Raw genomic sequence first — 15,467 nt, forward strand, 5'->3', positions numbered from 1 at the left:
ATAGGTTAAAGGTTAAGGTGCAGCAACCAGCTTTAAATCTGGATCTGAAATCAAGTCCCTTTCAGTGTTGGGCCTCACAGGAGCCCAGAACAACAATCTAGACAGGGAAGTGCTGACACATCACAAGTCAACCTTCTCATCCCGCATGTAGCCCAGTGACAAGTGTTTATACAATATGATTAATTACCCTGCAATTTCCTTTGTCAATCAGTCACAGAATTAATTACATGTTACTCTCGGGCACTATTATAAATAATGGTATGGCAAGCAGTGCTAGGTTTAATGGTCCTTAGCATTCAGCTATTAAATTGATGACACAGCCACATCAGTATTGATGAAGAGGGACCGTCTCCATCAAGGATAATTTATATGATGAAGTCTAATGGACTAGCCCGCTCCCATTTTTGCCAAGGCATTATTCAGGCTGATACAGGCAATGAATCCATCAATAGAAGGAGGACAAATATATTTTGTTTTGTGGTTTTAAAAAGAAATCCCCTGGTAAATATTGATCATGAGGAAACAGGTATTTTTGTATCATTGACATAGAGCTTAAGGAAGATGTGAGCTCACCATAACATTTGCCAAAAGGGAAAATGAAGATGGATTCAGGAAAGTAATTTGTACCCAATCACAACTTCTCCAGGAGAAATGTCTGGATGTCCTGTAACTTCTTTCTTTTCCACCCACTCCCCGTACAGTTGGTTGACTACCAGACATCACCTTCAGTGGCTTATCTTTCAAGAGTCGTCCCTGACTTTCTGGACTGGGTTAGATGCCTGTCATAGGTTGGGTCCTCTAGAAGCTAACCCTGAAATAAGGATTCATGTAAATGTGTTCCGAGGAATAACTGATAGGGGGATGGGCAAGAGGGAATAGTGAAGGGAAGGAGGCAAAGCAAGGATAAGATATCAAGCAGTCTCGAAAGTGGGAAATTTGGCTCAGTCCTACCAGGAATATCTGGAAACTGCGTAGTCACATCTCAGAGTTGTCTCATTCAGGGACAACATTTAAACTTCCGCATGCCAGTCACTGGTTAAGGGCTGCCCCCCAAAACTTCAAGTACTACACACACACACACACACACACACACACGGGAAAAAGTCTGGTAGCTTAGCGATGGTCCGCTAACAAAGACATATGTGCTGGGTGTTGGGAGTGAAAGGATATCAAGAGTTGGTGTGCCCCAAAATGGTGATATGGGTAGAACATACTGATAGCATCTGCTCTACTGGCCCTGCACAGTGTTCCCATAGCACCCTGGGCACTCTCTACAATAGCCCTTATCATCCTGCATTGTAATTGCTTAGTTAGTTGTCTGTCTTTCCTGCTAGATTGTAAGCTGCATGATGGCAGATGTGATGACTGTCTTGTTCATCATTTTATCGCCAGTGACTAGCACAGTACCTGGGCCATGGTTAGTGCTCAAAAAAACTTGTGAAAGAAGAGAGAAAAAGGGCAAAGAGGAGTTGGTTTAATAGAAGGATTACACTCATATAATGTACTGCACACTCAAAATCAGATCTTGGTAAAGCAACATTCTTAAAGGAGCTATGCTAACCTAGTGTCACTCATTCTGAGCATGAGAAGCTTGTTATTGAAAGTCAGGCATTTTTTTGTCCAGCCCAGGAGGGCATTTGTAACAGTCTAGCAGGGGCTCATGAATTAACTGGATGAGGGGAGAATAATCAACTCCATGGTCTGGAGTGAAGGTTGTCATCATTTCACTATACAGTTTATTTGAACAAACATAAATAAGATAAAAGTAGGATTTCTGTTAAGTCCCGGCTCCTCTTTATTTAATGTTGTTTAAAAGCCTTGGCTGATGTAGTCTAGAGAGCCAACTCTCTTCTGATCATGTCTGGACTACTTTTTAATCTTCCATTTTTTTACATGTATTTTTTAAAAACTGAGTTATCAGTGGCTTAGTAAAATGAAAGCTTATTTCTCAGCCATGGATAATCTAATTGGGTGTTCCATGGACAATCTCCATACAGTGACTCAGGAATCCATATCTTCTCACCTTGTAGCTCCATCTAAAGCAGCGGTTCTCAACCTGTGGGTCGCAACCCTTTTGTCAGTCAAACGACCCTTTCACAGGGGTCGCCTAAGACCATCCTGCATATCAGATATTTACATTACGATTCATAACAGTAGCAAAATTACAGTTATGAAGTAGCAACGAAAATAATTTTATGGTTGGGGTCACAACATGAGGAACTGTATTTAAAGTGCCAGAAGGTTGAGAACCACTGATAAAGCCTTCAAATCCTTCACTCCAGCTAATGTACTATAGGGAGAGAGAGGAGAAAGCACGGCCCCTTCTTATCCACTTCAGCCCAGAGGGCAAACAGGTCACAGTCCCTTGGTGGTAACTGGTCACATGGGTAGGAAATGGGTCCCCTCCAGCAACAACCCCACACTACACTGGAGAGCTAATCAACTCTGCACACAGCCATTCAGCAAATATACTTACAGTGCACAAGGTTCTGTGCCAGCTGTTTGGAATAAAATGGTAAGTGAAACAGAAGTGGTTGCTGTCCCTGGAGCTAACTTACAGTTTATGGGGGAGACAGAAATTCATCAGGTAATCGTTATAGGGATTATTATATGAAAACACATGATCCAAGATGTTCAATAAAGTATAGGGAAAGAAGAGAGTTTAAAACAAGCAAGATCAAGTTTGACTACCTGAGGAAGGCACATTTAAGCTGATACCCTGACTTTTAAACAGAATTTCTAGGAAAACTGAGAAAAACATTCTAGGCAGAGGGAACAGCATGTGCAGAGGCCCTGACAGAAGCAGGAATATGAAGGAATGTCTGTGTGGTGGAAGCCCTGAGAGGGAGAGGGAGAGAGGCAGGCGAGGAGAAAGTGAGGCTTGAAAAGTGGGCAGAGACTTTTGGGGCCCTATAGGCATGACTAGGAGTTTGATCTTCTTCCTCGTTCTGTTGATTGTCCTGCTGGTTGCACGTTGGTCTGTGAAGGGTGTATATATACATGTGTCCATGCACATGCTCTTAATGCTCCATTCTTAGGAACCTCCCAGGATACCCTTTCTGTAAAGACAGTGATTGCAATGACAGCTGTCTTCCTCCATGGCCCCTTCACAGCAGACACACCGCAGGTTCTCCTACCCCAGGACACACAGCGCACACGTGCTGTTCCTTCTGCCTGGCAGACTTGTCACCCTGTCATATCCCAGGATTCATTGCATTTATTCTTCAAAACTCAGCTTCCCTGCTCAGGCCCACTGCAAATCCTTTGCTGGCTTTCCTCAAACTCCAGTATGAGTCAGATGCTGTCCAATCCCACAGTACTCTGCATTAGAAGCACCTCTAGTGTGGCACTTACTAAACTGTATTCTTGGACTAATTTTTCCCACTAAATTTCAACATTTTTGTTGTTGTTGTTCTCTCCCGAGGATATTTTTTCCATTGATTTGGGGTTTTTTTTGTTTGTTTGTTTTTTAATATATTTTTTTAATTTTTACAGAGAGGAAGGGAGAGGGATAGAGAGTTAGAAACATCGATGAGAGAGAAACATCTATCAGCTACCTCCTGCACACCCCCTACTGGGGATGTACCCGCAACCAAGGTACATGCCCTTGACCGGAATCGAACCTGGGACCTTTCAGTCCGCAGGCCGACACTCTATCCACTGAGCCAAACTGGTTAGGGCTGATTTGGTTTTTTTAGAGAGTGGAAGGGAGGGAGGAGAGGGGAAGAGTAGGAGGAGAGAGAAAATATCGATGTGAGAGAGATACATTGATTGGTTGCCTTCTGTATGCGCCCCAACCTGGACCAGGGATAAAACCTGCAACCTTTAAGTGCGTGGGCTGACACTCTAACCACTGAGCAATACTGGCCAGGGTTAAATGTCAACATTTTAAGGAAAGGGACTATTTCCTCTTTCTTTTCATATCCCCAGTGTCCTGCTATTATTTGGTACCATACTAGATGCTCAAAAACTATTTATTGAATGAGTGAAAAAAATAAATCTACTTCTCAAACTTCTTTTCACAAGACACTAATCTCATGACACATTTTACCTATATACCAATGCACATACAAGTTCCTTGGCCATATAAATTGGGAAATGCTGTATAGTACACCCTAATCTTGAAAATTATTCATAGTGCACATTAACAGGAGCTGGACTAGGGTAAGGTAACAGGTATATTGGTTGCAAAATTTAAGGAAGCACTCAATCTCAGCTTCCTGCAAGGAAAAACTCTTCACTTGCAGTGCTCTGAGAATAGTGCTTCCTTAAATTTTGTACCCTTGGTTGCTGGTTTGCCTCACTCTAGTAACTGTGCCCAGCACATTGACATTTCAAAGGCTCTGGCAAACCCTACAATAGAGAAAGCTGTTTAACTTCTATTATCCCAGGGTAACCCAAACGTATTTGAGGATCCAGCCCTTTTTTATTTTTCATTAATGCCTATTAACCTCCTGCAGAATTGGTACTCTGTGGAATGAACTTTTAAAATGCTTTGCTACTATATGGATTAATAAGTTTTTTTAATGTCTCCTCTTTCATATGATAGCTTTGATGTAGAGAATGGAATTTAGATGGAAACTTGGCTCCATTTATTTAAAAAAACGCCATTGAAAATACATTGACTGTTATGATAGCCAGAAGTTTCTAATAGTTTTCACTATTTTTGCTGGCCTCCCAAAGTAGTTATTGATGAGGCTGTTACAGAAGGGCTGTTCCCATCAGTGTATGGATGGGTTTACACTTCCAGGTAAAGAAGTTCTGTTTCATCTCCTCAAAGACAAATAAAGCTATTGGTCTGTCCAGTGATAGAAATGGAAAAAGAAGAAAGGTTCAATTACTTGGGTAATAAGCCTGATAAGACAGGTCAGTGGTCCTGCTTAATAATGTCAAAATCTCAGCTCTCTCCTTGTCCATCTTGCTAATGTGTTTCTGACTTCATCCAGATGAAAAGAATAGGATATCTATTTGGCTGGCTCATAGAACCAAATCCTTCTATCTCTTATGAAAGTGTTCTACTCAAAGTCTGTCTATAGTTACTATTGTTTAGAAGAGAAGAAACTATTCTCTTAGACAAGTTTCACTCAGTACTATTTTAGACTAACCACTTAGTAAAAAATTTTGGTTCTTTTTGTATCATCCAGGAACTTCCAAACTCTTTTTCTCATACTAGATGAATATGCCTCATAACTCAATGATGCTCAGAGGGACCATGACTGGCTGAGTCTGCATAGAAAGGCCAAGTGACAGAGACCCTATCGCAAATAACTAAATGAAATTTCATAAAACAAGAAGAATTGAATTAGTTTAAGCCTGGTTTCAAGGGTGCTTGAAGTAAAGTCTACACGAGGCTTTATTCAAAAGCCAATGGATGGGGACTCAGGATCCAGATCTGGTCAGATGTGATAGTTGCCCCAAAAGAAGGCGTGAGTGAGAAGATTCCCGAGGATTTCTAGGCCCTAACGAGTACTGAGCATTGCAGGCCCTGTTGTGCTCAAAGGATAAGCTAGATGCCCAAGCAAGCCAAAGAAACATTATAGATGCTAGAACAGCACATGGACCAAAGTCAATGGCAGTGATGAAGCAAGAGGAACCCGAATAGTCTAGTGAATCCGACTAGAATACCTGAGTTTATTTCACATTGTCTTAGGGATAGATGATTAGTCCAATTTAAACACCCAGACTTGGCTTGGACATGGCAGCAACAAACTGTTTTCCACAGATCATTTCATGTGATTGGTTAGGAGTGGCTCATTTCTCCATGTTTTTAGAATTTGTTTTGCCCCTTTTTTAAAAAAACTTCCAAGTCATGAACTCCTATGATGGCTGCATAAGCAGTAATTAAACAAGAGAAGCAAGTAAATGAGCTTATGCTGGAAATACACAATAATCAAGTTGCCTGGCTGTGCCAAGACTTCCTCCTGGCTGACAGTGAGTCCCGTGTTGCCAGCCTGTGGTTTCCAGACCGATTAAGCCATACAAATGGAATCATCTGTGTGTTTTTCCTGATCTTCACGTGCCTTTTCCTCCTCGGAGACCCAATGAAAGGTTGTCTTCAGGCATCAAATTATAGCAATCAATAAGCCACAAGCAGCACGACTCGTTTAGAAACAAGGACACGGGCATTTTGCTAGAAGAAACAATGACTACCTGTCATGAGTCCAGAAAATTATGGTGTTTGTTAGAGGTCAGGAATGTGGGACTCAACAAGCAGCATGGCCAAATTCCAAACTACCCCTTCCCCTCCAACTATCCCTTGGTTCTTCTTCCTGGGATTCCCATCTGGGCAAATGGTACATTGGATAACCCAAGCCAGAAGCTTAGGTGGATAATCCTCAATTTCTTCTTCTTCTTTCTCAACCCTAACATCTACTTAGAGATTGAGACCTATCATTTCTACTTTCTTAACACCTCTGTAATCTTTCCCGTGTCACAGGCCTTCACTGGACTTCTGTTTCTCCCTTTCATTCATACTCCACTAAGCAGCCAGAGTGATCTCTCTACACCGCTAGTCTTATTATGTCATTCCTTTTTAAAGTACTTTATATCTCTGATTCGCATATAGAAAGTCAATCCAACCAAGAAATTCTATAGAGTGCTCTCGGACTTGGTAAATGCTGGGGTGAGTTGACCTCATAAAAATAGTGAGCTAGCATTCTGTATTAACTATAATGTAATCAGTGTTCTCAGAAATTTACAGAAAACAGAGCAGATACTCAGTAAGTGTTCATTCAGTGATGAATAAATAGACATTATGGTGTGTGGAAAATCACCGACTCTTTCCTAAGAGACCAAGGTTCAGATCCCCACCTTACCATTTTTAAGATAAATGGCCTCAGAAATGTTACCTACTATACCTTCAGTTTTCTTCAAAGTGTGATCAATGCCTGCCTAGTAGGTTGTTGTGAGGATTAAGTAAAATGTGCTTAAAGAACTTGGGCAATGGGTGCCTGGTACACAGAAATAGCTCAAATGCTCTTAGAAACAACTGAAGTGGCAGGACAAAAAGCATGGGGAGTTGTGACCTCTGACCAGCAGGACTTAAATAAAGCTCACACTGCACATATCACCCCTATTCAGTCGGTCAAAGGGCATTTACTCAGGGCTCATCATTCAACTGGAATTCGCCTTTTTCAATTGGGTTAGGAAGTCTTCCCCTCCTCCTCTTACCAAATAAGAATTTAATTTTTAAAAAAAATTTAGCTTGACGTTTCCAGGGGAAATATCCACAACTGTTAAAGTAGATCTATATGGTGTAGAAATCAAATGGGGAGATGCTCAAATGGAATGTCAGCTTCCTAGATAGATCTTACAGCTGTCAGCTTGGTAGAGGTTGAGCCAATGCAGAGTAAGTGGCTCAGGTCATGAAGCTAGAGCTCTTGTAGAAAGCCAGAGGCATATGTCACTGTCAAAGCCGGCCTCTCCGCTCTGCCCACTCAGCCATAGGAGTTTCCATCTTCCTAAAGAGTAGCGAGGTATGAAGTTAAAAAGGTTTGGACAAGCGTTTGGGAGCCTCTGAAGCTTATCTGAACTAACCAAGTCTCACGAAGCCATAAATCTCCAAAGACAGCTTCCAGGAGTGACACACTTCATTGTGGACCGTCTCTGGGCTTGGCTGCGGTCCCGCAGAGATGTGTGAGCTGGCAAGATAAAGCCAATGTAAGCGGTGCCCTTCCCTCCTGGACATCTCGCAGTCCAACACTCATGAGCATAACATTTTAGGATTTTGTTTGCCTGCTCAGAGCAGCGCTGCATTGAATGATCGTTTAGGAGCCAGCATGGCCCTTGAATTTTGTTTTTTATCTGTGGTCGGCTTTCTTATTGACTTGAAGAAGGCAGTGTGAGCCATGATATAATTACCCTAATTGTAATTATTGCCGCCATTGTCACAAACCGTAGACTCCTGGGTTTCCTGTCCAATGCTTCTCAATACATCTAGGGACCACGTGCATCCAAACTGGCCAGTTGCTTGCTTCGAAGGTAGATTCTTGGGACCCTTCCGAGAAAACTGAGTCAGAATCTTGGTCACTTTCCAAGTGTCCAGTAAAGTCACTTAACCTCTCTAAGCCTGTGAATGACCCCATTGAATGACAATTACCTTACCAGTAAAGGGTAATAATAATAATATTGTCAGTTCTGTGTTATCTTAAAGGATTAAAAGCCATAAACACATTGATGAGGTAAGACAATCTATGAAATTCAGCTTCTAGTTCAAAGATACCTAGCGTTAGCTGTGTCATCTTGGGACACGTACTTCACCTCTCTGTGCCTCGGTTATCTCACTGGAAAATGAGCGGAATGATGAATAAGCTGAGTTGATATATACGAGGTGCTCAGAGCAGTACATAGCTAGGAAGTCCGGTACATAGTAAGCGGAGGTATGTTTTCATTATTACAATTTGGTATTTGTTTAGCAGTGGTGAGATCAGGGAGGCAGGAGACCCGGATGTTAGCCCCAGCCCTGCACTCGGTGAACTTGCAGAAGTCACTGCCTCCTCTGCCATCGGTTTCCTTCTCTGTAAAAGGAGGGAGTTGATGAGACCATCTGCCGAGCTCCGACCTGTTCAGACGGAATACCGAAGCTGCACTATAAGCTGTAAGGACTCAAGCAGGCTCTCCGGCTTGCAGATAGTTTTTGAGCTTCTGATCCCCCGCAGGTCTGTCAAGGCTCCTCCTCGATTCACACACGGAGAACCTGCCTCTGTGTCGGGTTTCTGCAGGGCAGTGCATCTGTTTACTTTTCACCAAGACCTGTTCCTCTGTCAGCCCCTCAGAGCTGCTACCGCCCGCTTCCTGGCGGGGAGAGAGGGAAAGACAGTGTTTTTATTTTTCTGCCCCGCTGTGTCTTCCTTCCTTGGGGATCCCTTCTGAGAAAGGTCAAAACAGAATTCTGCCACTGCCACGGTGTGAAATGCCAGCCGATGGAAGGAGCAGGCCCATGTCAGGGGCGGTGCCTGCCCCTGGGAGGCCAGGACCGGATGCTGTCAAGCCTGGCTCTTCCTCCAGCTCGGGAGTCACTCCCTCTGCCCCAGAGAGCTCATTATAGACACCTTGACTGCAGTGCTTGGCAGATGGAAGGAGGAGCAGTAACTAAAGCATGATGGGAAACCTAAGAAAGGGCAAAGAAACGGAGGAAGTGGTTTCACTTAAGATTTTGTGACAAACCAGAGTATGTGTCCATCCCCTCTTGCTTTTTCACTATTCTGCTGTGGCTAGTGGGGCAGGAAGAGTTACACCCCTTCGCTTAAAGGAGGAAACTTCTATCCTCTTTCCCAATGCAGGGGCGTGTTAAGAAGGCTGCTTCCACTTCCCTTCTTTTATTTATTTTTTAATTACACTTTACATTCAACATTATCCTGTATTAGTTCCAGGTGTACCACAGAATGGTAGACAACCATGTACTTTATAGACTGTTCCCCCCAATATTTCACGTACCCACCTGGCCCCATACATAGTTATTACAATAGTATTGACTATATTTCCTATGCTGTACTTTACATCTCTGTGGCTGTTCTGTAACCAACAATCTGTACTGCTCAATCCACATCCTTTTATTTATTTGCTTCTGTCCCCTTCACCTTCTTATTTGCTCCTTCCCAAAGGTAGAGGGGTGAGGATGTGACTGTCAGACATTCCATGGCTGTATTTACTACGAGGCAAAGCTGTGAGCCTTAAAGTAGAGTCCCAGGAACCACCCTTCTTTTCTTCTTTTTTCTTTTTTTGCAAAGCAAGCAAGCATTTATTGCCTGCAGCAAAAACACACTTAGGAATGGGAAACTAGGAAGGGCATAGAAGAAGCAAAAGGAGAGCCCCAGGCTGGGCTGCTTTGGCTCACTGGGAAGTCAGAGAAAAGGGGGCCTTGGAGACAGGTTCAGGGGTTAGCCCAGGACGACCTGCTGCTGCCCATTGCTCCCCTGGTTGCAAGTCTCCTGGGGTCCCTTAGAGGTTAGGAGATAAGTGCCTGTGGGGGGGAGGGGAGGGGAAGCTGACAGGCAGGGGGGTGCTCCCCTAGGGAAGAGCGCACCTCTTTTCTATGTCCAGGCCCAGCAAGTTTTCTTGTTTCTTGCTCCGGGTAATAAATATGTGTCAGGGTTAGCAGGGAGGGACTAGCAAACAGAGAAAAGCACCTGGTTATAAGTACTGCAGATCAATAGACAGTGTTTGACTATGTGAGGTTCACATGCACATCCTGAGCAATTTTTCCAAATGACTGGATCATTGATTGCTTCCACTGTCCATTAGAATAAATGAGGTAGGACATTCTCGTCTCTCCTACCAAATCTACCGTGCATGGTCTGACATCTCAGCCAGAAGGAGCTAAGCCTTTCATTGACTTTATTTTGCAACCTATGCAACTATAATTCATCTTATAAGTGAGTTCAATGAACATCTCACTGAGTCCCCTGTAACATTCTCTTTTCAACTTTCTCTACTACATTTAACTACTACGTGTAGTCCTGCAGTTTCTATTTGAACTTTCCAGAAATGAAACATTCAGTCTTTCACAGATTATTTTGTTTTTAGACAGGTATAAATACTGGTAAATGCTTTCTTTGTTACTTCTTTATGAATTCCTCTTGAAAATGCCCACCCCCCTTTGGAGTCAAAAATTGAAATACCTTTTCATATGACAGTGTTTTAAGTACTTAAATGTTTCCTTCACTAGGTTATGCTTATAGTAATCTCAGTGGCTGGTAACAACAGGAGTTTGTGACTTGTACACACATATGTCCTTCATGGGTCACCTGGGGACTCTGTATTGCCCTCACTACTTGACAGAAAAGCTACTACTGATAGCTTGCTTTTAGCATCTACCAGTGGAGTGAACATTGAATGACCAAAGAGTTAGTGTCAATTAAGTAATTATTTTTTTTTAATCCTCACCTGAAGATATGTTGACAGAGGAAGAGAATGAGAGAGAGAGAGAGAGAAACCTCAATTGGTTGTCTTCCTAATGCACCTGGAAAGGGGATGGAACCCACAACCTAGGTATGTGTTCTGACCGGGAATCAAATCTGCAGTCTTTGGTGTACAGGACGATGCTCCAACCAACTGAGCCACCCAGCCAGGGCTAAGTAATGATTTTTAATTGAATATTGTTATTCTCCAACTTTCTGGGGTCAAAATTTCTTTTAAAATCTAAATAAGATACCTTGTTTAAGGTCACATGAATTCTAATGCCATGTGACTGTAGAAGTCGACCACCCTCCCCAGTATGTCTGGGGAGTTCTACTCCTAGTTCTCATCTCTCAAGCTCTTTCTCCACAGTCCTGCTCTCCACTCAGTTCTCAATCATCACGTGGGCTATCTCAAACTGCTCCCTGGGGTGCTTGTCCCCAAACATGGACACAGCCCCTCTCCTTTATTCTCCAGGTCACTCTGGGAGTGTCGGGGATAATGGCAGAGGGGAAGTAGAAAGGGTCACGGAGGGATATGTAAAAACTGGACCTTGAGAATTGGCAGTTTCAAGAGTTCCTTACCGGCCTCTCATGACCACCCTCCTGTCCAATGGTAGGCCCATCTTCAGCCTCTGATGAATCCTGCCCTAGGTTCTTCCCAACCTACTCCCCTGAGCCCCCTCCCTGAGCCCCACTCTGTCTCTCCTTATGAAGGGAAAGCTCAACTTCACCATTGCTTTACTCAGCAGAGCAGTTTAGCCCCTTTTGTCTTAGCCTCTTCCATTCTGAGTTATTTTAATCCATTCTGTTTCAAAACTAAAGGGCTTATTAATACAGTTTGTGAGCAAAATAATCTACCAAAGCCTCCACAGCTAAAGAGAGAGCAAAAGCTGAGAAATTAGTTTTTCTTTAAGATGCCTCAAAAAAAAGTCTTAGCAAATGCTTTTAATTCCAACCAACCTCAAATTAGAGAACCTTACAATACAGTAGCATGAATTATAAAGGGCGAATTTTGGAATATTTAGGGAGTAAGATCATGGAAGGCCTTGGAAAATCCATTACCTATATACATTTTGGTTTAAGCAGGCAATGAGCGTGAGTATTGGACTAGGGGTGGAGAGGGAGCATGAGGGAGGCACGGAGACCAGGGGGGGGCTGTTACAGTGATGCAGGTGAGGAGGGGCAGTGCGAATGGAGAGAAGAGCTGGAGTTAGGCCTTATTTAGAAGACAGAACACACAGGAGTCAGTGTGGGAGTGTGAGGGGAGAGAGGACTGTCAGGAATGATACCCAGTTTTCTCTTTGTAGCAACAGGACGGGTGTTGGTACAGTTTACTGTGATAGAAAATAAATGAGCAGGAATAAATTTAGGGGGAAATTATGTCTCCTTTTGGACCTCTTTTATTTTAGGTTTGTGGGGCATCCCACGGGATCAGAAAAAAGATTTATAGCTTGAGTTTTCCAGGCAGGACTGGCCAATGGGATGTACGTTCTGAGGGAGGACCAGGCTGCCTCTTACAATCTCAGTATTCTAAGGAAAACATCCTTTGCTGCCTTGATCTTATTTGAGGTCTGGGACTTCCTTGATGCAAATCACTGGTTTACAATGTAAAAGCATTATCTAAAGTACTTGAGACCCTAGTCCAGCCTCCACCCTGGAAAAAAATGGGGCCCTCACTGGTTTGGCTCAGTGGATAGAGTGTTGGCCCATGGACTGAAGGGTCCCGGGTTTAATTCCGGTCAAGAGCACGTACCCCAGTTGCAGGCTCAATCCCCAGCCCTGGTCAGGGTGCGTGCAGGAGGCAACCAATCAATGTGTCTCTCTCACATCGATGTTTCTCTCTCTGTCTCTCCCTCTCCCTTCCACTCTCTGAAAAATCAATGGAAAAGTATCCTTAGGAAAGGATTAACAAACAAAACAAAAAAAGAAAAGAAAAAGAAAAAATGGGGAACTTCCTCTTCTAAGTGTATGTGGCCAAGCAGAGGGATGGCTGCTGATCTCATCTGAGCCACTCTACACGGGAGCCACTCCCAACAGCCTGGGAGCCCCAAATTTAGCTTTAACATTGTTAGCAGGAGCCCTCTTGTTAGAAGTAAACATCTTAAGTGTGATGGATGCCTGATATTTAGCAGTGTGACTTACCTGTCACCATGTTCCACCCATTTCAAATGTGGATACAGTTAAAGATCTCACATTTTGCCTTCTTACTCATTTTTCTTAACATTGCTCTTTTGCCTTCAGAAAAAAATAGAAAAAGATAGTGTGATTAACATGACCCCATTCATATCGTTAAACATAAGCTGACATGGTAGAAACTATAGACACAGATTCTAGGTGTACACCAGGGAGGCCATCTGCTAGCAGGAATGGGGACCTTTTATCTGCCAAGGGCCATTTGGATATTTATAACATCATTCGCAGGCCATACAAAATCAGCAACTTAAAAATTAGCTGGCTATGCCCTAACTGGTTTGGCTCAGTGGATAGAGTGTCAGCCTGCGGACTGAAGGGTCCCAGGTTCGATTCCAGTCAAGGGCATGTACCTTGGTTGTGGGTACATCCCCAGTAGGGGGTGTGCAGGAGGCAGCTGATCAATGACTCTCATCATTGATGTTTCTAACTCTCTATCCCTCTCCCTTCCTCTCTGAAATCAATAAAAAAATATATATTTTTTTTAATTCCAGGTTTCATTCTCTAGATGGTCCCTTCGGCAAGTCACTTATCTCCCTTTTGGTCTTACTGGCCTTACCTGACAATTATGCAAATTATTAGTCACTACTGCATCACTATAGAAACTAAAGGAATCTTACATCCCACATGCGGCAGTCCTAGACTGCTGTGCTTTTGTTCCAGACCAAGCGTGTTTCATCGGCTCTTTTTTGTAAAGTCTGCACTGTCTTCAGATACTCTGGATGCATCTTAATTTAAAATAGTGATAATAACTTCTCTTCTCTTGTAGTGCATAGTATGGGACTGGGACTCCAACGGCAAACATGACTTCATTGGAGAATTCACCTCGACATTCAAGGAGATGAAAGGAGCAATGGAAGGGAAGCAGGTACGTGGTAAACCATTCGTGGCCTTTTTCCAGACACTTCTCTCCTGATGCACCCAGCTACGCATGAACAGCTGGAGGTCAGACGTCAATATATGATTAAATGGGATGAGCAGGACTATGGTGGGATTTCAGTACCTAGTTTCAAGTACTAGCCCAACCCAAGGCAATTGGTGTGACCTGGACAAGACACCACCCCAGTGTGGTGCAGTTTCTGCATCAGTAAAATGAAGAGGTTAGATGAGAATATTTCTAATTTCCTTGAGCTAAGTAGCCTTGGACAAGTGACTTAATCTCTCTGTGCCTCATCTTTCTCACCTAAAAAACTGGATGTAGTAACCGTCTCAATTTCATAGAATTTTGTGAAGATTAAATAAAATAATCCACGATATGCATTTACCGGACTGCCTTGCACATAGCTAGAACTTTCCAAGCAGTACTGACTTTCTTTCCAGTTGTACATTTGGAGAGATTATTTGATTCCTCCAAATTTTTATTATGGGTAACAGATCTTCATATAGGTCCACCATATTACTCTTTGGGTGCCAAGACATATACCCAACAGTATCACGTACCACAGAGGCAAACAGGGGTTTCATTGTGTCACACAGAATCCTAAACCTCCTCTGTGTTTCTCTCGGATGCATGTACTGTGCTGTATTGCACACATATATGTCACTTTATCAGTCAGTTGCTGTTATCTGGATTCTGGCCTATGCGTAACTTCTGCTCTTACCTGTTTCGTGTTCACCTGCCCAACTTCCAGCTGCAGAACCTACATCTCTCTGCCTGAGGGCTTTCTCTGGCTGCTGGAGCCTGGTCTGCCTGTTCCCACAGTGGGCTGCAAAGTGTGGGGGGAGATGTAACTCTAACCAGGGAGCAACCCTCAACAAATGATTCCTGGGAGTTGAAGTGTAAAGGTGGCAAAACTCAGGTGTGTTCTATGCAGTTTCCCGGCAGGAATAAGCCCTGGTTGCCCCAGTGGTAACTGACTTGATAATGAACCCTTTTTTGAGTGCTTCCCCTCCCTCAGTTTCCCACTCTGTTGGTGCTTTCTGATATTACCTCCCAGATGAGGTACTTGCACTTACACCTTGCTTTGGGTTTTGATTCAAAATACCTGCCATTCTTACTCTGAAGCCCATTGTCCCCCAGGAGTAAAAAGGAGTGACAGCAACGGCTTTGAAAAGGTCTTTTCCCTTAGAGGTAGGACCTTGCCCCTGGTGTGGTCAGAAGTATAGAGACGATGCCCCAAGTCATTATTCAAGTCTCTTATTTTTTTTAAAATATATTTTATTGGTTTCAGAGAGGAAGGGAGAGAGAGGTAGAAACATCAATGATGAGCAAGAATCATTGATTGGCTGCCTCCTGTACATCCCCTACTAGGGATTGAGCCCATATGTGCCCTTGACCAGAATTGAACCTGGGACCCTTCAGTCCGCAGGCGGATGCTCTATCCACTGAGCCAAACTGGCTAGGGCTCAAGTCTCTTCTTATAGCTGTAAGGTCAAGTT

General features: G+C 43.4%; 1 protein-coding gene across 1 annotated transcript in view; it reads left to right on the forward strand.

Annotated features, from left to right (window-relative positions):
• Nucleotides 1-15,467, forward strand: part of LOC102253473 (copine-4) — a 110,108-nt gene that overhangs the window by 52,473 nt on the left and 42,168 nt on the right. The window contains exon 5 of the mRNA XM_005863674.2: nucleotides 13,858-13,956. Coding sequence (XP_005863736.2) covers nucleotides 13,858-13,956 — 99 coding nt within the window. The remainder of the gene's footprint in view (nucleotides 1-13,857; nucleotides 13,957-15,467) is intronic.

The sequence above is a fragment of the Myotis brandtii genome, unplaced genomic scaffold (assembly GCF_000412655.1).
Source record: "Myotis brandtii unplaced genomic scaffold, ASM41265v1 scaffold18, whole genome shotgun sequence".
In the NCBI taxonomy this organism is placed as follows: Eukaryota; Metazoa; Chordata; class Mammalia; order Chiroptera; family Vespertilionidae; genus Myotis; species Myotis brandtii.